This window comes from Chiloscyllium plagiosum, unplaced genomic scaffold (assembly GCF_037043375.1).
Source record: "Chiloscyllium plagiosum isolate Xiang-an unplaced genomic scaffold, Cpla_swu_hap1 HiC_scaffold_15, whole genome shotgun sequence".
Classification (NCBI taxonomy): domain Eukaryota; kingdom Metazoa; phylum Chordata; class Chondrichthyes; order Orectolobiformes; family Hemiscylliidae; genus Chiloscyllium; species Chiloscyllium plagiosum.
This window is the reverse complement of record NW_028270153.1, coordinates 66,961,551-66,989,045: the sequence shown is the minus strand read 5'-3', so window position 1 is coordinate 66,989,045 and position 27,495 is coordinate 66,961,551. Positions and strand designations below refer to the sequence as shown.

Here is a 27,495-nt window from a genome sequence, read left to right as displayed (position 1 = left end):
AATAGATGCCCAAATCAGGTTCCATCAGGGCTACTTAGTTCCTGGCTTCATGTTTGATTCAAGATTACAATTGTCTTTTACAGAGAGAGTGAAAGCCTTAGACATCAAAGCAGCATTTACCATATCAAGTAAACTGCATTCAGTAGGAGTCGAGGTGGGGGCACAATTCAGTGGTTGGAGTCAAATTGAGAACAAAAGGAAGACACTTATGCTTGTTGACAATCCAGGACATCATAGCACAGTGGTGCCTTGGACGCAAACATCTAGAGCTGCTGCAATGACCTTGGCTCAAATCACAAGATCAAAAGTGGGCTTGATCACTGATAGAAGCAGGAGTAGACCATTCAGCTGAAGCTGCATTGAGATCATGGCTGATCTGTGGAATACCTTCATGTACCTTAATTACTGAACAAATATTTATCGGAGTTACCTCAGAGATAAAATTAACTGGGGTATCCACAATAATCAGCAGGTTTTATGATTCCTCAGGTAAGAGAAACTATACGCCATGTCCATATGCAACAAAACCTGATCAGCAGCTGGTTTGGGTTGATTAATGGTATAAATTGCCAGGCAATGGCTACCTCCAATGTGAGGCTTTAAATCATTCCTCCTTGACATGACCATCACTAGATCTACCACTCTGCAGGACTAGTTAACCGTAAATCTTAGAGTCAGGCAAATTGACTTAAATTGCTTTTCCATGACCAGAGATTGGCAGTCTCCATAACCCTTCTTTGCCCCCCTCAATATTTATTCCTTTTGACTACATAAAACAGGATCCTGTGTTAACATATGAAGCTCCGAGCATGCATGAATGGGACCTGACTGATAATCTTTAGTTGGTTTCAGTGTAATGCTTAGCAAACAATAGTAACATACAGGATCCTATCCTATGCATGCAAAAGATTTGCACATACATTTCAACATTTAATTTTAGTGACAATACGGTCAGAGACAGTTTACCTCTGCTAGCAACACCCTTAACAGTCTGCTTGCTCAAAGAACAAAGATTGACAATTGCTAGTTTCATTTGATGCTGTTTAAATGTGTCCTTCTTTTTCAAGCATTTTAGCCCTGACGCCTCTGAACAATGCTTAACAATACACAATACAGACATGATTCTGTATTCCAACAGGTCTGATACTTAGACTTGGAAAGCCAACTGGCTGATTGCGCAGTTCTAAAAGCTCAAAAGCCTGAGCAACCATATGTAGCTTCAGTCAGGACGAGTTGCATACAAGGGCAAGCTTTACATGAAGCGAAGAAAGCCACCCAGAGATTGACAAAATTCAAGTGGACATTCAGACCAGATTGTAAATAAGTAACAAATAATGGACTCACCTTACATTCAAATAAATCAGGCCAGTGGCGTGTAAATAAACAATTTCAGGCTCTAACAGTTCCACTGTTGCAACTTACAAACTAAATCTTCACATATATTCCATCAATCATGAAAGAGAAAATCCTACATTGTAATACTGACAAAATACTGGTTGAGGGGAAACTTTTGCGCACCAACTCTAAAAATAAGCATTTAAGTATCAAAAGATGTCGGGAAACATTTTAGGCTTTTGAAATCTCACACTTACGACTGTATTTTCTCCAGTTCTTCAGCTTCTATTTCAGCTGCACTCTTACAAGTTGTTGGTCGAGCACGGGTCTTAGTTACTAACATGGGAGTATGTGGTTTAGTTAGCTTGATCTTTTCAGACACCTTGCAAGGACCTGAAAGAGAATACAGTAAATCTACATCTTTCAAATCAGTGATTTTATGCAACACTGATTAGATTTTAATCAGTAAGTTTTAATTCTGGTCCTCCATGTAGCAATCAAGTGACCCAGAAAAGTAATGAGACCTGATTGGTTAAAACTATACTCACACCTTAAAAACTGGGGGAAGGTGTCAAAGATGTACAGCACAGAAACAGGCCCTTCCGCCCAACTCTTCCATGCCAACCAGACATCCTAATCCAATCTAATCCCATTTGCCAACACTTCGCCCATATCCCTCTAAACCCCTTCCTACTCATTTGGTACTCTAAACAAACGGTTTTGTTTAATACAAAATGGCTATCCACTGGGATGTCCACTTAAAACAACTAAAAAAAAGTTATGGTCTTGGCATCTTCCTTTAAATGTTTTGAGGGGGTCTAGCCTGGTTCATAATATAACAGAAGCAGACAAGGTAAATGCAGGAAGGATGCTCTCAATAACAGGGGGAGTCCAGAACCAGAGGTCACTTTCTGAGGATATGGTATAGACCATTTAGGACTGAGGGGAGGAATGTTTTCACCCAAAGAGAGTTGGAGAACCTGTGAAATTCTCTGCTACAGGAAGTGGTTGTGATCAAACGCTGAATTGTCAAAAAATAAGTTAGATCAAGTTTTTCAGTTAAAGGGACGAAAGGGTAACAGAGTACTAAGTAGGATAAATCAGCCACAATTATATGGAATGGCAGAGCAGGTTCAGAAGGACCAAAAAGCCTACTCCTGTCTCCAACAGAATGTTATATTTTACCGCAAGTGGAATTAATGAAAGAATAGAGATGTTATTCTGCAGTTATATAGGGCATTATGGACACTCCATCTGGAGTACTGTTGACAGTACTAGTCATCATACTTACAGGATAGTTCAGAGAAGATAGTTCAGAGAAGATTTACTCAACTAATACATGGATGTAGGGGTGTACCATACATGCTTATACCAAAACAGCCCATATCTACTCACACAAATAGACAAACAAGACAGAGCAGCCTGTCCCAGCACCAGAAGACTAAGTGGCTGGAAAGATAAACATGACGAACAGCCTATTCCAGACAGTTTTGATAAGAACATGCCTACAAATCAGACAAATAATTAATCCTAGTTTCATAAATGAAAGGATAATTGTCCTCTTAAATAAACAGACATGAGGTGCGAGATAAAGCCCATTAACCCATTAAGCAGCCATCAGAACAACAGCTAAAGTCTTTTATAGTAATTAATTTTTAGGACTACCATTAAAAAAACAATATTACAAGCGTTATACCAAGTAGTTAAAAATAACTAACTGTCTCTTGTATTTTTCATAAAGAACTAGAATAGTGGAAAATGTAAAGAACAATAACAATCTGATAAATGCAGCACATATAAATAAGCCAGCCCGAGACAGATCTAAAAGGAGTATTGCTAGTAACTTTGGAATGTGAATGAATAGGAGGCATAGCAAGATCCAAAGGTTGTGATTATAGTGTCTGTTAAACAGCATAAGATCATGGGAACCTGGGGGGTGTCCATAGGAATGCCCAGCAGTGATTAGGTCTCTCATAGGACTAGATATACAGAGTAAGAGGGAAAAAACATAGTGACCACGTTGTATGCGATCATTGTAACTCAATGAATAAAATACTGCTTTTCACTGTAAAATCTGTCATTAATCTTTCTATCAGATTAGAAGATAGATCAAAAGGGAAAAATTGCTTTCTCATTTACAGACCAGATTTGAGGAAGATCCTTTGGCCCTCTCCCTCCATTAACTGGTTCCTGCTTAAATAAAAATCTTCCATTTGTCGGAATCATGCCCGCCTCCTGAACCTTCACTCCTGATTGGGGGTTACCCTCCTACAATGGAGGACAGTTTGCTTTAGGAGGAAACACTAGGCCCGCATCGTCTGAGAGTTTGGAAGAATTAGAGGTGACTTAATTGAAGCACAAGATCCTGAGAATGTGGCCGGGTAGATGAAGAAAAGATGCTTCCTCTTAGGGGAGCACAAAGAACCAGAGGTCATAGTTTTAAAAGTAAAAACGGCCACCATTTAAGACAAATCAGTATCTGTGCAGGTTGTTAGGTGGAGTGGCCATGTTAAATTACCCCGTAGTGTTCAAGGACCTTTAGATTAGGTGGATTAGCTATGGGGTTCACAAGGTTCCAGAGACACAGTACAGGGGCAGATCTGGGTAGGATATAGTTTGAGGGGTTGGTGCAGACTTGATGGGCCAAATGGCCTGCTTCCACACTGTAGGGATTCAAAGATTAGAACAAAGAATAAAACTCCATCTGCATTTTTTTTGCGCATGCTTCCAACTGATAATATAATTCTTCAAAAGGCAGTGGATGCAGAACCTTTAAGTATTTTTTAAAAGGCAGAGAGAGATATATTCTTGATTACCGAGGAGATAAAAAAAATTAAAATGGGGGTGGGGAAAGACACGCAGGAATGTACAGTTGAGATAAAATCAGATCAGTCAGGATCTTATTGAATGACAGAGCAGGCTCGATGGCTGAGTCACTGACTCTTGTTCTTTGTTTATTTGTCGCAGTTAAAGACTCAAAAAAGGTTCAGGTGGAGGCGAAAATCTAGTGTAAACCATGTCACATGAGACTCCGTTATCTTTTTGAAATCAGACAACATGAATTTGAGGCAATGTGGCTCTTAATATGAAAGAATTAGGTATTGCTTTATATATACTCTGCTAACACAGGCAAAGAGCTTAGGATGAGTGAATAGATATGTTCAGTTAGATAAACTTAAATCTAGCTTAGATATTTGAAGGTCTTTTTCCTCAGACATCTTTTGAATATGATCCCAGTTTGTGCAAGTCTGCACATCCTGCAAAACATTTTTAAAAAACATCAAAACTTGTAAAAAGAGGCAAATACAAGTCTGGCAGGATGCATCGCAGTCATCCTTTATCAAGAGCTTGATCTGATAACATGGGGGAGTTAGGATGTTCATTTGCAACATGATTTAGTGAGGTAGGCTCAATGTGCCAGCTGATCTTTGTTTCTTTCTATGTTATAGTCACAGATACATAAACAAGGAAACAGAACCTTCGGTCCAATTCAACTGGATCAACCAGACATCCCAATCTGACCTAAGTCCATTTGTCAGCATTTGACTCATATGCCTCTGTTCATGTACTCATCAGAAGCCTTTTAAACAGCCATCTCCATCACTCCCTCTAGCAGCTCATTTCACACACACACACCCCAGAAAGGGCTAGCACCCCTCGGGTCCCTTTTAAATCTTTCCCCTCTCACCTTAAACCTATGCACTCTAATTTTGGACTCCCTCATCCTAACATGACAACTTGGCTATTCACCCTACACATGCCCCTTATGATTCTGAGCTCACCCCTCAGCCTCCACCTCTCCAAGGAAAAAAAGCCCCAGTCTCTCCCTATAACTCAAACCCTCCAAAGCTGGTAATACCTTTGTAAATCATAAATATGTGCAGCACACAATCCAATTTTCAAATATTCAAAGCGGACCTTCTGTGTCAGTGCCAAAGGAAATATATTTATTGCTTATGTTAGATTTCAAACGTACCTAAACATGACCCAATTGGCAAATTGGTGGAAACTGAGAATGCTTTGCAAAAGGAGTAGCTGAGGCAGAGTCCACTGGACACAAGAGAAAATTGCATAAAATATTTGAAGGTAAAGGGATATGGAAAACAAGAGTGAGTAGAATAATTTGGTTTGTCTGCTAGCTTTTTTTCATTGGAACATGAATAAAATTTAAAATGGCTCCATACGGATTCATTCTGCACACAAACGTGGTCATCCATACAGTGTGGAAACAGGCCCTTCAGCCCAAAATGTCCACACCAACCCTTCGAAGAGTCACCCTCCCAGACCCTTACATTTACCCCTGACTTCTGCACCTAACCTACACATCCCTGAACACTATGGGCAATTTTAGCATGGCCGATTCACCTAACTTGCATACCTTTGGATTGTGGGAGGAAACCAGGACACCCAGAGGAAATCCACGCAGACACTGGGAGAAATACACACACACACAGCCAGAATTGAACCTGGGTCCCTGGTACTGAGAGGCAGCAATGCTAACCACTGAATCACCATGCTTAGATACTGTTCAGACCTCTGTCTGAGGAACTTGTATGGTTCAATCAGAAGGGGAACAATAATGAAAAAGGAAAAGGAATCGGGTTCAGTCAACCAGTTATTCTACAGTAGAAATTCAGTTGAATTTCTCTCATTGAAGGGCTGACAGAGGTCTATTAACTGAATCCTTAACTAGTTGGAATTTTGAGATGGGCCGAACAAGGAATGGGTTGAAGTGAGAAAAGGTTAATATGAAGTAAAAGGAACATGGCAACACAAATTGCAGGTCTGTTTTAATTTCTGAATGACATATTTCACCTGTACACAACATTCTACACTATAGCTTTACATCTGACATGAAAATGTCACTTGCAACTTCAACAATAACATCAAGATGAAGCAGGAGGAGAAAAAAAAGCACATGGGAAGTCTTTTGGGGATAAATGCAAAACCCACTAAGATGCGTTCACAGAGTTCAGAATAACTACAGCAACCCATTAAGGACACTGGCAGGTTTGTAGTTTCCACTTGCAGGAATATACAAGAAAAGATTAAAAAAAAAGAATTTCAACACCAGTTTACACATTAAGCCATAGACTAACTGTGTCTAGTATACGGTGGAAACCAAACCTTTAAAAACAGCCAATAAACATCCCTGCACTGGAGGTAAATAAAGGAAACTTCTTAAAGCGTTGTAAACCAGTCAGCCTACTAATCAAAGGATTTTGAAAATCGACTATTCAACTGGCAAAATCAACTCTACCAGCACAATCCAACAATGACCACAACACATAACTCATTTCTAATTATGTGGATGCGTGCTATTAATTCAAAAAACCTGGCTATGTTTGCTTTAAAAATGGAGCCAAAGTCCATTTGGTCTGGAAGAAAATGGGATTCTTTAAATTAAACTCCCAGAAGGAGTAGGTGAAGAAACACAGGGCCAGGATATTAAGAGTTTGGGGTTATCCAGTCTGGAAAATTGTCCAGGATCTAGGAATGACAGGTACAAGTTGGTAATGTCAGGATAGTTTTCTAGCCTCCTTTTCAATACAGCTATCATGCTCTCATTCAGATATCAATTTCAGAGTGCAAAAGCTTTTTCTAAATTCCCTATTGGAAGCGTTAGCCACTATTTACATTGATAACTTCTAGTTATATTCTTCCCCATGAGACTGCATTTACTCCAACCAAAACTTCATATTGTTTTAAAAACACCTCTGTTTGGTCACTCTTGAGCAGCACTCCATCCAATTTTCTTTCTGGCTGCACAGTCATCCAAGGTCACAACAGCGGCTTCCAATCACAGTTCCTTGGATCGATTGCATGCCGTTCAGCAGGAGCTTTGCTCCTGCGCCTACCCTTCCCCCAGGGAAGCGAAGCAGGTCTTTCTTTGATATGTATATATTTCTGGCATTATTAATGCAAATCTTCTTCACACCCTCACCAGTGCCTCAACATCCTTTAGATAATAATGACAACCAGGATGGTATGCAGTATTAAAATGTGGGATCTAACAATGGTAAAAAGAACTATTTTTTTGACGTTTTGCCTTCTTTACAAATCTCTTTCTCTGGGAATAAAAGCATAGTGCTTGGTTTGCTGTGTTATGGTCTTGCCCAGCTGGTAGCTATTAATGGATGTGCCCTTTCAAGATCTTTGTTCCTGTACTTCACTGTATTGGCATCTGAGCAACAAATTATGCAATTTGACCTAACAATAATGCACAATTTCATATGTGTTCAACTTCATGTGCCAATTATTGCCGACTTTGCCAATTTTATAAACAAACAGCTATAATTTGCTGTTGCCCTCTTAAAGATCATGCCCCACTTCATCCATTTGTGCCATCCACAAATTTTGGGAACCAAAATATAATGCAAGATATTAAATGGTCAATTATGAGTAGCAGTGGTTCCAGCATGGACCCTTGTAGGGCAAGCATCCTAACTTCAGCCACTCTGTACAATTTCCTTTTATTCCCACTTTGTTTTCTATCTCAAAAGGCAGCTAGCAATCCATTCTCCACATTCCTGGACCTCGTTTATTAGTCTATAAAATATCAATATAATGACAATCCAGATAATGCATTGGATGTAATTTATCACTGTCTACTGTTCTCAGTCACTTAAAAAAAAATCACTGATGTTGTGTTGTTAAATCTGAAGTGCAAGGAAAACTGTTCGAATAGAAGCTAAAGTGCTCTTTTAGTACAGTCACCCCCAATACAGAAAGATCTCGTAGAGAATTAAATTCTAAGATGGATGATCTACCAAGCGTGTTTCAAAGAATCTGAGAAAATATGACCGATAGGCACATTAATCTTTACAGCAGGGTAAAGATTGATTACTTTAGGATTTGGTCATCTGTTTAAAGTTCGGCAGAATTTCAGATTACCTTCTTCCACCTGATGACTGCTCCTCAGCTGGTAGCGTGATGGAGTGCGACACTGAAATGCTTCTACCTGCTGTGCCAGAGAAACGTATTCTTGGGAGTTTGTAGCCTCATGCTTTCTTTTGTTCCCACATGATAGGTTGAAAGGCTTTGGTACTGTAGCTCCTTTGTGTCCATGTGTCTGTACAGCAAGTAGCCAGTATTATCAAAAGCAGACAATACACATTGCAAATAATGCAAATTAACATACATTAACATGGTTGGTTGTCAACACTTTAAAATGGTTCAAATATGGGTCAAAATGGAAAGAAAAAAAATTTTGTATTTAAATAACACCATTCAGAGCCACAGGACATTCCCGTGCATTTTACAATGAAGTAGCACTTTTAAAAAGTGTTGTCTGTAATATAGGAAACAGCTAATTTGCACTCAGCCAGCTTCAATCAATGTGAAAAGTGACCAAAACATCATTCATTGGGATGTCAACTGAGGGATAAATGTTGGCCAGACACAGGGGATACTCTCTGCTCTTCAAAACACTGCTATTTGGGGGAATGGAAAGGGCATTGGTTAAGTGCAACTCATCTAAATGATGGCACTTCAAGACAGTACAAAGTAAATGCTGTGCTGTCTGGAGTGTCAACTTTGGTTTTCATATTGGAAGTTCCAGAGTGGGACTTATACCACAATCTTCAGATTCAGTTATGATTGCTACCAACTGAGCCACAGTTGACAACAGATCATGCCAACCAAGACATGATCTGGTAATACAGATCAATCTGAAAGTCAGCAAAACAGTCAAGAACCAGAACCTTCCCAAGATATTATTTATACTTTAACACTGTTTGCCTGCTTCCAGGGCACATCACAGCACGGAAAAAGCAGCAGCACAATGCAGGACTTAACAGGCAATGAATGTTATCTGCATAAATCAGTCAATAATGATGAGATATATCAACTTGACTGAAATTCCCAAGGTCCTAAGTCCAACAAACTCCATGATCGTAACATAAAGTGAATTGAAAAATGGTAGTCAGTCATTTATTGCTCAGGAAGTACCTATTTTATACATCAAGCCTAATTGAAGGGAACACAATTAGGAGCTTCTAGTCAGTCCCAAACCTCCTACTCAATTCCCATAATCCTACAAGTTTGTTTCCTTCAAGCCATGATTGGATTTCCTTGCTCAAATTCAGAGATAATTTGTCTTCACTACAGATCATTACCACCTGTCACGCAAAAAATTTCATCCTCCCCTTCTGACCAGAAACTCTCACCCAAAACCTTAAATCTGAACGGTTTTGTAGTACAGTAATCATCACGTTCATCTAAAAATACAAAAACAGAAGGGAGCCCAGTTCAAAATGGCACAGAAATAATCAATCGTGCTTTGACATTCAACTGTGGGGAAAGATACTTTGATCCCATTCGACATCTTGTGGTGCAGTGCTAGTGCCCCTACCTCTGGGCCAGAATGCCTATGCTCAAGTGCCACCTTCCCCACGGGTCACAACACATCTGAACAGGTTGATTTTTTTTTAAATTATCTACTTTATTTACATGCCAGATGAAGATTTTTGTGTTCCCTTCAATTTTCACAGCCATTCTACTCTCACACTTGAAAGAAAATAAGACTGGTCAAGTGTATTTTACATGCAAGGACCATGTATTTTTATTCTGAGTTTTTAAAAATCAGTTTTGCTTAAAACAGTGATTGTAGTTTTGAATGGGAGGTCCCCTGACACCCATGCCAGACATTACAGAAACAACAATGAAGAAGCAATAATTGAAGTTAGAGCTGCAAACATATGGGAGACAAAGGAGCATACAGATGTTTTTATTTGACAACAAGAAGTTGATTGAAGTATGTATCCACGAATTAGTGAACAGTTATCAATGACAGATCTGCTCGCATGCCAACAACTGTGCAGCCAGTTTCTTTCCTGCAATAGTTGCTTTATGCTGTGACTTTTCACTAACAAATCAAACTTTTTAGTAACCCAGTCACCTTTGCTTCCACTGGTTGATGAAAGACAGACGACGACTGAAGCAATGTGCAAGTCTGTCTGAAAAGAGTCAAAGAAACCATGACAACGGTACCTGGGAACAAGACTATTGAGCTGTATTTCCTATTTGACCATAATCTATTTTACCCTGTCTGTGCCTTTGCAGGAGAATTAGAGCTTCATCAACTCAAAATGTAGTATTAGATCAGTAGCATTATGGGTCAACATTGCATAAGCAGAGAGCGACAGAGGAAGATTCTTGTTCAATACAGAAACCTTGTCTGTGTTTTCTTTTGATCTGGGTCTGAAAGCTAGGCAAATTGGGGAACTTTGTAAACTTTATAAGATATTTAACTTGCATGGCCACTCCAGGAACACAGGGATTTAACTTCTTGTGCAATACCTCGGAGTCATAACATAAAGCAGAGAATCATTTGTTGCAATAGGACTCTGGTGGGTATCATAAAAGTTATAGGGAAGATGGCTTCTTAAGGAAAGTCCCAAACAAGGAATGATAAACACAAGCTTGGTATTGATAACAAAACCCAGACAAATCCAAGAAGATTCTGGAGGATGGCAGCTATCAGAAATCTTTACAGACAGATAAATCGAAATAATAATTATGACAACATTGCACCAAACACCCAACAACTGGAGTAAAAGCAAAAAAAAATAAGTCACAAGTTGCTTATGGATGGTTTATCTGCTTATGATCGCAACTGAAGCTCAACTAATATTTCCATTTTTAAAGTTTACCCCACAACTACCAGGCAAAAAGTGGAACAGAATTTATACAATACATCTCACCTCATTCCCTGATCATAATACAGTGTACAATCCATACATCTAGTGATAATAACAAATCTACTCACAGAAAATTGCTGATGTTTACGTAGTTCACTGGTGAAGTCTACTTCCTTGTATACTCTGTCCATTTGGCTTTCACTGTGCGTTTTAATGCGTTCATCTGTGTGAAACTTGATATCCATTGGTTTGGTAGGTGGAATGTGTGTCCTTTTCTTGCTCTGACCTGAAAAGCAAAAATCAAAAAAAGCTGAAAGCAATACATTAAACAGTAATCTTCTTAGTAGTGTATACAGGGTATTGGATGCTACATTTTAAAAAGTTTATCTTAATCCTTTAGTTTAGAAGAACCTAAGCAGTTATTCCAGGGGATTAATGGAAGGTATTGTTATTCATGGTGAAGTGAAAAAAGTTATTAAATATGCACTTAATGTCTCTCAGGCTGGTGAGACTGAGCATTTTATTAATCTGCTACAATGGTGTACAATAATTTTGTTACATCTCTCATTTTCTCCAAACTGCATGTTTGGAGAACATTCCAAAGAGGTTCTCTCAGGTTTTGCACAAGTCAGCCTTGAAAAAAATGCATATGTAGCCAAACAAATTTAACAAGGTGCCAGGCACACTTTCACGACTTAAGCAATATTAAAGGTGATGCAGCTGCAGAAAAAAGGCCACATGAAACTTTGTTAATACAGAAAAAGTGTATTGTTCACAACATTTGCTTTGATAGTTACAAATAGCTTTAAAGAGTTGGTAGCACAAATCTGTTCTCAAATTCCCCAATTTGAGACAGCATATTCAGGGATTATCTTGCAACATCTAAATGAAATTGTGCAGCTTTCTAAAAAAAAAAATCTCCTAATGATAACTATAACAGCCCAAAAGCTATAAAAGTGCTCAGTGGCATGTCCTTGCAATGTTTATTTCAATCTGATATATTCAAGTACAAATAGCTCCCATATTGCAAATCAAAACTGAAATTGAAAAAAAAAAGTGTATCTTTTAACATGCATTAACTTCAGTCAGTTTCTGCACTGCCATAAAACTTAAAATTTAGCTTTTTCCTGTCATTCAGTTGGTAAACCAGTGTGCAAATAAAGGGTCCTCAAAACTTCATGGCATGGGGCATCATGAGTTATGCAGACTTAGAAGATAAACTATACTAAACTACATAATTTCTGTTAGTAAGTGGGAAAGGTTGATGCTTGCTATCAAAACCACGATAACAGTTCATGTAATGTTAGATCACTGCATTAAAAAAAAAAAGGAAAATACAATTCTCCTTCCAACCTTAGCTTGGTTAGTATACCTGCACCAGATATGGCCAGTTTCAGTGATTCCTCATTAAGTTTTCTCTGGTCTGCTACTTCTTTCTGAAATAGAGCAATTTTTTCCATTTCCAACTCTTCTGTGCTTTTTCCTTTTGACCCCATATGTTGCTTCCTCCTGTCAGATAAAAGTTGATGAATCAATCTATAAAATCTCAGCTACTAATGTGGAAACACGTTGTCAAATCGTACCATTTAAAATTTACTTTTACGTGGACGTGGGTATCACTGACTCGGTGAGAATTTATTGCAAATTCCCAATTGGACTACATAAGGTCAACTGCTTGAAACACAGGAGGCTACGATGAGTTCAACCCCCAACACTGTTAGGAAGGGAGTTCCAGAATTTTGACCCAGCGACAGTGAAAGAAGGGTGATTACAATTCCAAGGCAGCATGTTCCACGTCTCAAACACCTTGCCAGTACTGTTCCCATGTATCTGCTGCCCTTGTCCTTTAAAAATGTGACAAAGTTATGGGTCTGGAAAATGCTTCCAAAACCAGCTTGACAAGTTTCTGTTATGCATCTTGTTGATGGTAGACACTGTTGTCACCATACATCTATGAAGGACAGACTGAATCTTGAAGGTGGCGGAATGGGTGCTGGACGGTATCAAACTGGAGTGTTATTGTAGCTACACCTATCCAAGCAAGTGAGGACTATTCCATCACATTTCTGACTTGTGCCAGGTAGATTGTCAATGGGCTTTGGAAGTCAGGAGGAATTACAACTACATAAATCAGTCTCCAACGAAAACATATTATATAGTACACCCAGCTGCTCTAATAGATTGGGAAAATGGTCCATTAACAAGGGAAAAAATTGGTGCAGTCACTTGGTGCTTTTATACTTCAATCTGAAACCCTAACTTGACACACTAAAAAATTAGCACAAGCTAAACTCAAAATCTCTCCAGAACTTGCTATTAAAAAACGCAAAGAACCAAGACAACTTAGAAGGCAGTACATTCTTTACAACAAAAGTAACACTTACTTGAGAACTGTTGGCGTGCCAGGCAAAGTCAATTTAGTTCGAGTCCTAGACACGCTCCCTGCTCTACTCCCAGAGCTCTTCCCAGTCAGAGCCCTAGATTTAATACAAGAGATTTTTTTTTTGCTTTATTCCTCTGCAGCAATATAGATCAAACAAAATCGCTGTCAGCTGGGTACATCTGTCTTTTCAGAACAGGAAGCTTAAATGACCATCAAGCAAATTTACTTAGTGAGCGCTTCAAAATGACAGTTTAGAAAACCAATAAAGCAGAGTAATTTTGTAACATTGCTAACCCTATTTTGCAGTGGAAGTATGATTGCAAAACCAGCCAATTAGGAACACATCAAGCAAACTATGCATCCCTCATTGAGAACTTCCCAGGAACCCTTAAATTTGACAAAGACATCCACTGTGGAAACAGGCAGCCATAAAAGAACAAGAAGCCAACAATAACTTAAGATTCCATGGGACACATGCAACATTTTACAAACCCTGCTCAAAGTAGAAGAACAATGACTTGGAACCATTCTAACATTCACATTATGGCACTCTCAGGCAAGGGAATACATAAGCAGGAAAACAGAAGAACAAGTTTAGTGGTCAATTAGGAGGCCAAACACTTAGGAGGCCTCCTGCACTTCCCATCAAACTCACAATCGTGCAAATTCCTTCAAAGAGGAACAAATTTAAATAAAGCAGCTCACAGTTTGGCTTTTTTGTTAACCGGAGGCTCAGAAGATTCCAACTCCTTAGATCTTCTTGTATCTCTAATTTTGCCCAACTGTTTTCTCAATTGTTCAGATGTTCGTCGAGTTGATCTAGTGAAAATTAAAATTTTAAACAAATTAAGACCTAAAAGATAGTACAATACTATAAGTAAAAATCACAGTCATGTCAATACTTAGCCATTTCAAAACATTGCTGTGGCTTGAGTGAGCAGTAATTTCTCATTGGTTTCTTTCTAAATCTTTGCATTCATTCCCACACATTGCATATTTGGAATCAAAAGAGTAATATTTAAGTCACTTATTAAAGTAAATTTCATTTTAGACACCAAAATTGGAGATGCAGTGGACAGTGAAGGTTACCTCAAAGTACAATGGGATCTTGATCAGATGGGCCAATGGGCCAAGGAGTGGCAGATGGAGTTGAATTTAGATAAATGTAAGGTGCTGCTTTTTGGAAAGGCAAATAAAGGCAGAACGTATATGCTAAAAGTGTGGCTGAACAAAAAGAAACCTTAGAGTGCAGGTTCATACTTCCTTGAAAGTTGAATCCCAGATAGACAAGAGTGAAGGTGGCATTTGGTATACTTGCCTTTGTTGATCAGTGCATGGAACATAGGAGTTGGGAGGTCATGTTACATCCACAGAGGACATTGTTCCAATAATGGCCTAACCATTGCATGCAATTCTGGTCTCCCTGCTATAGGAAGAATATTGTGAAATTTGAGATACAGAAAGGGTATGGAAAAGATTTACCAAAGGAGGTTGGCAGGGTTGGAGTGTTTGATACTAGTTGGGCTGAAAAGGCCAAGGCTGTTTTCCCTGGAGAGACAGAGGCTGAGGGGTGACCATGAGGGGCCAAAATCTTTTACCCAGGGTGGGAGGAGTCCAAAACTAGAGGCCACAGATTTAAGGTGAGAGGGGAGGATTCAAAAGGCACCTAAGGGGCAACACTTTCATGCAAAGGGTGATGCGGGTACATAACAGAACATTACAGCGCAGCATAGGCCCTTCGGCCAGATGTTGTGCCAACCTGTGGAACCAACCTGAAGCCTATCTATCCTACACTATTCCAATTTCATCCATATGTTTATCCAGTGACCACTTCAATGCCCTTAATGTTGGTGAGTCTACTACTCTTGCAGACAGTGCGTTCCACACCCCTACTACGGAGTAAAAAAACTACCTCTGACATCTGTCAATTTAAAGCTATGTCCTCACGTGCTAGCCACCACCATCTGAGGAAAAAGGCTCTCACTGTCCACCATATCTAACCCTCTGATTATCTTATGTCTCAATATAATCGCCTCTCGACCTTCTCTCTAATGAAAACAGTCTCAAGTCCCTCAGCCATTCCTCATAAGACTCTTTCCATACCAGGCAACATCTTAGCAAATCTCGTCTGAACCCTTTCCAAAGCTTCTACATCCTTCCTATAAATGCAGGTGATCAGAACTGTACGCAATACTCCAAGTGTAGCCACAGAGTTTTGAATAGCTGCAGCATGACCTCGTGGCTCCAAAATTCAATCCCTCTACCAATAAAAGCTAACACACCAAATTCCTTCTTAACAACCCAATCAACCTGGGTGGCAAATTTCAGGAAACCATGTAATGGACACAGATCTCTCTGCTCATTCACAATACCAAGAATCTTATTATCCCAGTACTCTTTATTCCTATTACTCCTTCCAAAGTGAAACACCTCATACATTTCTGGATTAAACTCCATTTGCCACCTCTCAGACCCGCTCTGCAACTATATGTCCCTCTGGAACCTGCAACTTCTCTTAGCACTGTCCACAACTCCACCAAACACTGTCATAAGCAAATTTACTAACCCTCATCCAGGTCAAACAACAGTGGACACAAAACAGATCCTTGTGGTACACCACTAGTAACTAAACTCCAGGATGAACATTTACCATCAACTACCACCTTGTGTCTTCTTTCAGCTGGACAATTTATAATCCAAACTGCTAAATCATCGCAAGGTTTGTAGCTCAGGTTGAGGTTTAGGGTGTAGGTTTGCTCGCTGAGCTGTAGGTTTGATATCCAGACGTTTCATTACCTGGCTAGGTAACATCATCAGTGGCGACCTCCAAGTGAAGCGAAGCTGTTGTCTCCTGCTTTCTATTTGTATCTTTCTCCTGGATAGAGTTTGTGGTGGTCATTTCCTGTTCGTTTTCTAGGGGTTTGATAGATGGCATCTAGATCCAGGTGTTTGTTTATGGCGTTGTGGTTGGAGTGCCAGGCCTCTAGGAATTCTCTGGCATGTCTTTGCTTAGCCCGTCCCAGTCAAAATGGTGTTTTTTTTCATCCGTGTGTAGGGCTATGAGGGAGAGGGGGGCGTGTCTTTTTGTAGCTAGCTGGTGTTCATGTATCCTGGTGGCTAACTTTCTTCCTGTTTGTCCTACGTAGTGTTTGCGGCAGTCCTTGCATGGAATTTTATAGACGACGTTGATTTGTCCATGGGTTGTACTGGGTCTTTTAAGTTTTAGTTTTTGTTTGAGAGCGTTGGTGGGTGTGTGTGCTACTAGGATTCAGAGGGGTCTAAGTATTCTGGCTGTCATTTCTGAAACTTTTTTGATATATGGTAAGGTGGTGAGGGTTTCTGGCTGTGTGCTGTCTGCTTGTCATGGTTTGTTCTTGAGGAATCTGCGCACTGTGTTTTTTGAGTATCCGTTCTTGAATACGTCGCATAGATGGTTCTCCTCTGTTTTTCGAAGTTCGTCTGTGCTGCAGTGTGTGGTGGCTCGTTGGAATAGTGTTCTGATACAGCTTCGTTTGTGTGTGTTGGGTTGCTGGTGTAGTTGAGTATTTGGTCAGTGTTTGTCAGTTTTCTGTATACACAGGTTTGTAACTCTCCCTTTTAGATTAGATTACATTACATTACAGTGTGGAAACAGGCCCTTCGGCCCAACAAGTCCACACCGACCCGCAACCCACCCATACCCCTACATTTACCCCTTACCTAACACTACAGGCAATTTAGCATGGCCAATTCACCTGACCTGCACAACTTTGGACTGTGGGAGGAAACCGGAGCACCCGGAGGAAACCCACGCAGACACGGGGAGAACGTGCAAACTCCACACAGTCAGTCAGTCGTCTTGAGGGGGGAATTGAACCCGGGTCTCCGGCACTGTGAGGCAGCAGTGCTAACCACTGTGCCACCATGCCGCCCCTTGTCCTTTCTTTCTACTGTGACGTCCAGAAATGCAAGTTTGTTGCCGGTTTCTTCCTCCTTGGTGAACTTTATGCCTGTGAGGGTGTTGTTGATGATGTTAAATGTCTCTATCTTGTTTTGTTTTGTGATGACAAAGGTGTCATCTACATAGCGAACCCAGATTTTTGGTTTGATGATTGGTAGGGCCGTTTGTTCTAGCCTTTGCATTACTGCTTCTGCTATGAATCCTGATAGCGGAGATCCCATGGGTGTGCTGTTGGTTTGTTTGTAGACTATGTTGTTGAAAGTGAAGTGGATGGTGAGGCACAGGTCCACTAGCTTCATGATGTTCTCGTTGGTAATGTGATTGATGGTGGTTGCTAAATCATCCTCAATTCTATGCCTCCATATTTTGTGCAATAACCTACCATGGGGAACCTTATCAAACATCTTACTGAAATTTATATACACCACATCAACCACTTTACGCTCATCCACTTATTTGGTCACCATCTCAAAAGAACTCAACAAAGGTTTGTGAGACACAACCTACCCTTCACAAAATTGTATTGACTATCTCTAATCAAATTATTCCTCTAGCTAATTATAAATCCTATCTCTTCTAACCTTATCCAACATTTTGCCCACAACTGAATCAAGGGTCGCTAGTCGATAATTACTAGTCTCTACTCCCTTTCTTGAACAAGGAGACAACATTTGCTATCCTCCAGTCTTCTGGCACTATCCTTGTAGACAACGACAAAGATAAAAGCCAAAGGCTCTGCAATCTCATCCCTGGCTTCCCAGGGAATCCTAGGATAAATCCCATCCAGCCCAAGGGACTTATCTATTTTCACACTTTCTAGAATTGCTAACACCTCCTCCTTGTGAACCTCAATCCCATATAGTCTAGTAGCCTGTATCTCAGTACTGTCCTCAACAACATGGTCAGTATTCACACAGGAAAAAGACAAAAAAAAAAGAAAAACATTAATGTAGCTCTTCCCCTATCTCCCCGATTTCACGCACAACTTCCCACTATGGTCCTTAATTGACTAGAGAAAGATTTGGGCCATTCTTTTATTCCTGGATATACCTATACAAAACTTCAGGGTTTTCTTTGATCCTATCTGCCAACAACTTCTCATGTCCCCTCCTGGCTCTTCTTTACATCGTTCCTGGCTAAATCTATAACTCTCAAGCGCCCTAACTGAGCCTTCACGACTCATCTTAACATCAGTCTTCTTCTTTCTCTTGAAAAGAGATTTAGCTTATTTAGTAAACGACGGCTCCCTTGCTCAACCACTTCCTCGCTGTCTGACAGGTACATACTTATCAAGGTCACAGAGTAGCTGTTCCATGAATAAGCTCCACATTTCAAATGTGCCCAGTCCTGCAATTTCCTTCCCCATCCAATGCATCCTAAATCTTGCCTAATCGCATCGTAATTGCCTTTCCCCCATCAATAACCCGTGCCCTGCAGTATATACCAATCCTTTTTTATTGCTAAAGTAAACATAACAGAATTGTGGTCACTATCACAATGGAATGAGCTGCCAGAGGAAGTGGTGGAGGCTGGTACAATTACATTTAGAAGGTTATCCGAATGGATATATGCATAGGAAGGGTTGAGAGAGATATGGGCCAAATACTGGCAGATGGGGCTAGATTTATTGAGGATATCTGGTCAGCATGGACAAGTTGATCTGAAGGATCTGTTTCCACACTGTACTGCTCTATGACTATGACTTGGACTTATTCTTGGCCATCAGTAGCAAAGCATGTATTCATTGTCTACCTATAATAGCCCTCCAAAAGCGGTACATCAACTCCTGGAACAACTGGAGTCCAAGTGTGAAAGCGTGTGAAGGTACACTGACATTCATTGTTGATGTCTACCACTTTAGTCAACAGCAAATTAAAACTGACATTCAAAAACTGATAGCATTACAGACAGTAAAGTCCATGAATACAAATTAGATTTTGAACAGCTGGGCCAATGGGCTGAGAAGTGACAGATGGTGAGTTTAATTTAGCGAAATATGTGGTATTGCATTTTGGCAAGACAAACAGGGACAGGGCTTACAGTTAATGGTAGAGCCTTGGGGAGTGCTGTCGAACAAAGAGACTAGGGGTACAGGTCCATAGTTCCTTGAAAGTGTGGTATCACAGGCAGACAGGGTGATGAGGACAGAGTTTGGCACACTTGTCTTCATTGGTCGTAATATTGAGTATAGGAGTCAGGACGTCACATTGTAGCTGTATAGCACATTGTTGAGGCCACTTTTGGAATACTGCATACAATTCTGGTCACCCTGCTATAGGAAGAATATTATTAAACTGGAACCAGTGCAGAAAAGATCTGCAAGGATGTCACTGAGATGGAGTGTTTGAGTTCTAAGGAGGGCACAGAACTGCTTTCCCTGGAGCATAGGAGGTTGAGCAGTAATCTTATAGAGGTTTAAAATCATAAGCAGCATAAAGGGCATAGGCTTAAGATGAAGGGGGAAAATGATTTAAAAGGGTCCTGGGGGACAATTATTTCCACACATATATGGAACAGCCATTCAGAGGAAGTGGTAGAGGAAAGTACAATTACAACATTTAAAAGACATTTGGACAAACACATGAATAAGAAAGGTTTAGTGCAAAACGGGCCAAATGCAGGCACGTGGGACTAGTTCACTTTAGGAAAATCAATTTGGATGAGTTGGACCGAAGGCTCTGTTTCATACTGTATGACAAAGACTATTAGTCACTTATTGAACAAAAGCACTTACAGCTGTCTATTGCCAGCTTTAACTTCGTCCAATAAATTAGCACAGCTAATCTGTAACCAACTCAAAAACAGGGAAATGTTTCTCCCCCAAGCCACAGGCTGTAACATGGAGCAGTCATACATTTGGACAGATCTATTCCTTACCTCCTCAGTGGCACTGCTTTGTTAGGAACAGTCTTGTTGGGGTTATCTTTCCATGCTTCCAAGGTAGGAACCAGATTATGCGGAGGTCTATTAGTGGTATCTTCTACAGGAAGAAATAAACAAGCCTGAATAACAAGGAATTTAGCAAGCTCGTTTTGAAGTGTTATCTCCCCGTTTGAGGAGAGAGTTTCCTTGGAATGAATCTTTGCTGTATCTCCCAAACAACCCCCAGAAATTCCTGCCTTTGTTCCTCTACCATCTTCTCAAAACTCATTAAGGCCATCTTCCCTACAAGGCTCCCCTTCCAATCAACTTTGAACAGGTCTTCCTCATGGCATTGTAATTACTTTTACTAAATTATAATACCATTACATCAGATTCCAGTTTCTCCCCCTCATACTGCCCTCTAGGTGTTCCTTCACCTTAAGCTCCCTAATCAAGTCTGCTCCATTACACACCACCAAATTCAGACGTGCCTATCTCTTAATCAGTTCTATCACAAGCTGCTTAAAAAAGAGATCTCTCATCTATTGCATGAATTGCATTCCTTGAGATTTACTATCAACCTGATTTTCCCAGTTGACCTGGATATTGAAGGCCCCGTGATTATTGTAAGTGCCTTTCTTAAATGCACTTGCTTTCTCCAGATTAATTTTTTTCCTCCCCACATCCTGACTACTGCTAGGGGGTCTGTACATAACTCAAAATCCCTAGAATGTGCAAAGAGGCCATTCAGCCAAATCAAGTTTGCATCGACCCTCTGAAGAGCATCCCACCCAGACAAACCCCACCTATCTATCCCCATAATGATGCATTTTGCATGGCTAACCCACCTAGTCTGTACATCACTGGACATAGTGATCCACCCAACCTGCACATCTTTGGACTGAAGGAGGAAACCTGAGAACCCACTGGAACCACACAAGAGGAGAATCTGCAAACTCCACGCAGTCACTGAAGGCTAGAATCGAACCTTGGTCCCTGGTGCTGCGAAGCACCATTGTTAACCACAGCCATCGTGCACACAGTCAGGATCTTTATTCCTTTGCAGTTCCTCAACTTCATCCACACAGATTCTACATCTTTCAACTCTATATCACTTCTTGCTATTGAGTTAATTTCATTTTTTTTTTTACTAACAAGACAACCCTGCCCCTCTGCACATCCTTTCAATGGGACACGTCCTTGTATATTTAGTTCCCAGCTTTGACTCCATTACAGCTATATCTATGATACCTACAACATTATACCTGCCAATCTCAATCGGCACTACAAGCTCATTTACCTGGTTTTGTATTTAAGTACAACACTCGGTATGCCTTGATTGCATCCCTTCATAATTTCCATGATAAATCATCCACAACTACAATTATTTCTCTTAACTCCCTTCTCTTGAATGGCTTCCTGTACCATAATGTTGTCAATTTGCTCATCTTCCATATATCATCCCACTCTCACCCCAATAGGGAGCAAGAATCTCAAGTGTGTTCAAGGGCTGAGTTCTTCCAGCACTGCCCCTTGTATTCTCTTTCCACTTCGTTCATGGTCATGCTCTTCTGTCCCTGACCACTCACTGTATTTGAGGTAGTTGCCTTCAATCTCAAAAGTAACCTTGCTAGATAGTCAAATTAGTACCTACCAAATCAATTACAGTTTTACCTGTGATGTCACTTTTCTCTGGACCCTTGACCCTGGGCTTCAATATATCCTGTTATAGAGTCAGAGATGTACAGCATGGAAACAGACCCTTCAGTCCAACCCATCCACACCAACCAGATATCCCAACCCAATCTAGTCCCACGGGCCAGCACCCAGACCATATCCCTCCAAACCCTTCCTATTCATATACCCATCCTGATGCCTTTTAAATGTTGCAATTGTACCAGCCTCCACCACTTCCTCTGGCAGCTCATTCCATACATGTACTACCCTCTGCGTGAAAATGTTGCCCCTTGGGTCTCTTTTCTATCTTTGCCCTCTCACCCTAAACCTATGCCGTCTAGTTCTGGACTCCCTAACCACAGGGAAAACACTTTGTCTATTTACCCTATCCATGCCCCTCATGAACTACGAACTCAAAACAAAAAAGCAATAATCACTTTCTCCACTTTGCACTGAGATCCAACACGGCTTCCAAATTTTCCCAAACTGAATACTCGCTCGACCCAAATCACATCTGAAGATAGATATGTGCTTCGTGACTGCAAATAGCTTACTGATCACACCGCACCAATACATTTATGCCAGATTCCAAGGTTCTCCCTGCTGCACTCTCTCTTACTTCTGGACTCCATCATATAACACAAGGAGCAATCTAAAGGTGGGCTGCTTTTTGTGATGTCATTTGCGAGTGGTTTGTCAATCTTTCCTAAATCAGTCTATCCAACCCAATCCCTCTTTTTAGTCAGGTCAATTTGATGAAGTGAAAGATTCCTGTCTGTACACTGCCTCCACCCAAGATCTTCTGCAGCAACTTCCAGTGAGGCACTGTGGTTAGCACTGCTGCTTTACAGCGCCAGGGACCTGGGTGCAATTGCAGCCCTGGGCAACTGTCTGCGTGGAATTTGTACATTCTCCCCATGTCTGCGTGGGTCCCTTCAGGGTACTCCAGTTTCCTCCCACAGTCCAAAGATGTGCTCTTAGATTTCCTCCAAAGGATGAAGTCAGAGGTCAACTTTAGATAGGTGAGAGAAAAGAGGAAAGAAGGAGCTGACAGACGAAGACAAGGATGTTATTGAAAAGCTACAGTACATTCAGTACAGTACAAAGGGAGAGGGTGCACAGTCAAGAGGTCATGGCTCAAGTCGATACCAACTTAGGCAGAAAGAGGGGAGAGATTCTACTAGAATTTGGGGAGCTGGGTAGAGGAGTATAAAAAATGGTAGATAAACCAGATAACTCTGTGGCCGAAGTGTTGGTGCAGCAGTTTCAAGATCATTTGGTTAATTCCCAGGGAAGGTGAGACTTGGACAAGTCCGACAGGTTGTACTTGAACCACAATGGTGTGTCTGAGACAGCAAGTGTCACTTAGAAGGATAATGGGGTAATCCACGGAGGTGCAGTGGGTGATGCTTGGACAGCTGCAGAGGACAGGTCAGCCTGGCAGACAGAAAAGACACAAGGGAGCTTGAAAACTCTGGATAGCATTTATTTTGCTACAAGGAGTTCTGAAAATAAAGGTAGATGAGATGAGGGCACTGGTTGACATTTGAGGATATATCATTGCTATTAAAGATATAGTCAGATGTACAGCACAGAAACACACCCTTCAATCCAACTCATCCATGCCAACTAGATAAACTAGATTTATTGAGGCTATTTCCCAGACTTTGGCCCAAATCCCCCTTCGTATTCGTATATCCATCCAGGTGCCTTCTAAATATTGTAATTGCACCAGCGTCAACCACTTCCTCTGGCAGTTCATTTTATACATGAACCACCCTCTGTGTGAAAATGTTCCCCCTCAAATCTTTCCACTCTCACCTTAAACCAATGCCCTCTTTTTCCTGGGATGGGGTAGTTTGAGCTACCCCACCCCAGGAAAAAGACCTTATCAATGTGCCCTATCCATGCCCATCATTATTTTATAAACCTCTATAAAAGGTCACCCATCAGTCTCCAATACTGTAGGGAAATGATCGCCAGCCTATTCAGCCTCTCCCTGTAGCTCAAACCCTCCAACTCTGGCAACATTCATACAAAATCTTTTCTGAACCCTTTCAAGTTTCACAACATCCCCCCTATTGGAGGGAGACCAGAATTGCATACAAAATTCCAAAAATGGCCTAACCAAATAATCGATTACCTGCAAGGACACGATGAGCTGAAGATCTTTCTCCATGCTGTAAAAATCAAACTTTAAGCAGAAATCATGGGGATTTAACAGAATAAAGCTACAGGATTTGAACAAACAACTGATCCTAATATACAATCAATTATAAAACAAAAGCTTATTTCTCTCATATTATACAGTAAACAGACAAACAGCACACCCAAAATAGCAAACACAATCAAGAGCGATATTATTGATTTCTCAGCAAATCGTCCCCAGATGTTAAAGACATACTTCATTATATTTCACTATGGATTACAATTCATCTCTGCCAATCTGGCTTTGAAACTGCTCTTAGAATACTATAACATCCTGTGCTTCAACAACTGCTCCCACACTCAATCATCCTGTTATTGTGATTGGTTCACAAACTTTTAGAAGCTTTCCCACTACACCTTCAAAGTGGCCAGGACCTGATCACGTGCTCATCTCCACAGCTTTTATTAACAGTATAATAATTGCAATTCTCCAATTCTCTGCACCACCATAATCTATGAACAACAAGAAAATTGAGTCAAGAACAGAGTGCTGGAGAGCACATCAGGCCAGGCAGCATCCATGGAGAGAAAGCAAGCTAACGTTTGGAGTCTAGATGACTTCAGAGCTGAACTTCATGCAGTCATGGTGCCCATCAACTTCAGGTGCAGAGCCCATCCAATATCACCTCCTTAACTATTTTAATCACCTCATGTGTGTGAAATATCTCACCTCTCCTGCAAGGTACAAGTCATTGCATGCAGATTTGCCACAAGGATAGTTAATTTTGCATAAACTTGTGTTACTAAAAAGAAAATTAAATTCTTACATGCAGATGTATTACCTTCATTGAGTTCATCCAATACAGAGCTTGGTTCATTTGTTTCACGAGAAAGCTCATTTGAAGTTTTCGTTGACGCCTGATTGTGGATGACAGGAACTCCCAAAGGGACAGGGCTCTTTGTCATCCCAACTTGCTGATCTATTATAAAGAGAAGAAAATACAATCAACATTTTTTTTAAAAGTGCAAAAAGGTTTACATAAAGAGTCCATCTTTTCTGCAATACCTGCATTGAACAAGTCTTTTCAAGTCAATGCTCAAAACAAATAAGGGCAGCAGGCAGTGTCTCAGTTTACCCTGAAAATACCTCGAGTGTAAATCGTGTTCGACAATGTAAACAAATTCTCAACATCCTTTAGGACCAAGAGAACGCCAAATCCAGAGAGAAAAAAAAGAAAAACGGACAGACACATTTGAAAACTCAAAAGACAGGCTGGAAGCCACATCAAGAACTATCCTACCAAAAACAGAAGCAGCAGCCAAGATTTGGGCAGCAGTTAGTTACTAGTAGCTCAACTGAAAAAAATACGAACATCTGAAAAGTCAAAAAGCAGCCAAAATGAATCTCAAGTTATGCCCTTTAAAAAAAATATTAATGTCACATGGGTCTAAGTACAGTAAAAGGTTTTGATCTGCGTGCTGTACAAGCAGATCATATTATACAGAGTGCATGAGGGAAATACTCAGCGAGGAACACAACGTACACAAAGAGCGAGATCAACATTGAATGGACCTCAAAATTTAAATCAAAAAAAAAGTTTAGAGATTAACAGAACCTTAACTATTACCTAAAGAATTTGAATACAGAAATGGGGACATTCTTCAAAATAAAAACAGAATTCTAGAAACTCTCAGGTCAGGCTGAGGAGGGGTGTGTGTCAAGTCTGCAGTTAAAAGGAAGATCGTTCATAGTAATTGGGATTTCTTGTACAATGGAAGCTATTCAAACCTCTATAGCTGGAAAGGTCTATCTGGAGTATTGCATTTAGAAATAGAGTGATTTTTCGATCAAGTCATGAAGATGGTTACGTCGCCACTTGTTGAAAAGAGTCGAGGGGGTGAGGTGGGGTAGGGACGGAAGAGTCGATTAAACTGCTCGCCGTATCCAGAACTGACCATAACTAACCATAATCACTTGGAGCAAAGAGAGAGAAAAGTTCTTTCAACGGAACAAAAATACCGAGACTTAAAAATCTCTTCCAAAAATACGATAGGCGCTTGGTCAACAAATTGTCACAGATAGAGATCCTTCAAGCAAAATAAAAGGAAATGCCATGGGGGCAGATGATTTCAGTGAAGAACAAAACTTGTGCCAAAGCGACCTGCATCCTCTGGATATTTCCATCTCTAATCTTGCAGAGGCAGCACTGACCCCACGCCCGAGAATCACCCCGGGAACAGCACGGAGTGGCTCCAAGGGCGGAGGATGAGCGGTGGTCGTGAGTGTCTGGGAGGCTGCTAGAGGAGGAGCTGTTAGTGTTTGAAGGGGGAGACGGGAGAACAGAAAAGGAGCAGGGGGTTTGAGGGTTAATCTTTGGGGGGAGGGGGGGGGGGGGTGAGTGTTTGGTATGGTGGGGGTGGGGGAGAAGAGGCGGGAAGGGAATTTAAATTGGGCCGGGTGGACAAAGGATATGCCTGCACCCCCTCAAATCAACGGGGGGAAAGAGAGAGAGAGAGAAAGGAAGAGATTCCCAGGTTTTTTTGGGGTGTGGGGAAGGAAGAGATTGCCCAGTTTGGGGGGGAGGGGTGTGCGTAAAGATTCCCGGGAGGGAGGGGCAGTGATCGGGTAAAAATGGGTGACTGGATCGGGAGGGGGAAGGGGACACAGCGATCGGGCCGCGGGTAGGGATGAAGAGTAATCGGGATCGGCGAGGGGTTCACCCCGTCCCGGTCCCGGTCCCGGTCCCGGTCCCGTCCCCGCCCCCGGTTCTTACCGAACCAGCTGTCCGCGGCTGGATCATCCTGCTCCTGCAAGTTGTTGAAATCGATGTGAGTTGGTGCATCGTAACTCCAGATCACCGGCGAATCCGCCATGGCTCCGGCTCTGTGCCTATCTCTCTCTATCTCTCCGCCTGTCTGTTTCTCATAGACTTATCCGTCTCTTTCTTCTTTCCTTCTCTCTCTCTCTCTCTCTCTCTCTCGTATATCTATCTTTCTTTCTCTACACACACTTGTCCGTCTCTCTCGCCCTTTCCCGCTCCCTCGCTCAGAACCTTCGCCGTTTAACGGTTGAATTTTGAATTTCCCTTCGCCAATCACAGTCCGCTCGACACAGCACCAGTCCTTGATTGGCTATCCGTCTGCGTGACGCTGCCTGGCCGTTACCTTGGGAACGGTACAGGGTCTCCCGGCCGGGTTCCCTGCCCGGTGCCCGGTGCCTGGTACTGCCTCTCCCCCCCCTCACCCCGGGTCAGCGAGCGAGCCGAACTCCGGGCCTAGGGTCCAGCCGGGCTCCGGCTCCTCGGACACGGTTCCATTATACCGCAACCAATCAGCCACTGCATCCGTAATAGAGAGTCGAAGTTAGCCAATCAGCCTCCACAATGTCACCAGGCCGAGGTTTAATCTGACCAATCAGAAGTGAGAATGCGTGACCCATACTCCGTCAATTGTAACCAGCCCTGGACCCCGGGTTATCACCAATGATCCTGTCACCGTGTATCTGTTGG

The 27,495-nt window shown here is 41.3% G+C and overlaps 1 protein-coding gene across 1 annotated transcript in view; it reads right to left on the bottom strand.

Annotated features, from left to right (window-relative positions):
* Positions 1 to 27,195, bottom strand: part of tpx2 (TPX2 microtubule nucleation factor) — a 39,016-nt gene extending 11,821 nt beyond the window's left edge. Inside the window, exons 1-9 of the mRNA XM_043710109.2 lie at positions 26,761 to 27,195; positions 24,829 to 24,966; positions 20,177 to 20,279; positions 14,065 to 14,178; positions 13,361 to 13,453; positions 12,349 to 12,485; positions 11,105 to 11,262; positions 8,230 to 8,407; positions 1,593 to 1,728 (exon numbers count right to left, since the gene is read on the bottom strand). Coding sequence (XP_043566044.2) covers positions 1,593 to 1,728; positions 8,230 to 8,407; positions 11,105 to 11,262; positions 12,349 to 12,485; positions 13,361 to 13,453; positions 14,065 to 14,178; positions 20,177 to 20,279; positions 24,829 to 24,966; positions 26,761 to 26,860 — 1,157 coding nt within the window. The 5' untranslated portion in view covers positions 26,861 to 27,195. The remainder of the gene's footprint in view (positions 1 to 1,592; positions 1,729 to 8,229; positions 8,408 to 11,104; positions 11,263 to 12,348; positions 12,486 to 13,360; positions 13,454 to 14,064; positions 14,179 to 20,176; positions 20,280 to 24,828; positions 24,967 to 26,760) is intronic.
* Positions 27,196 to 27,495: the final 300 nt, after the last annotated feature.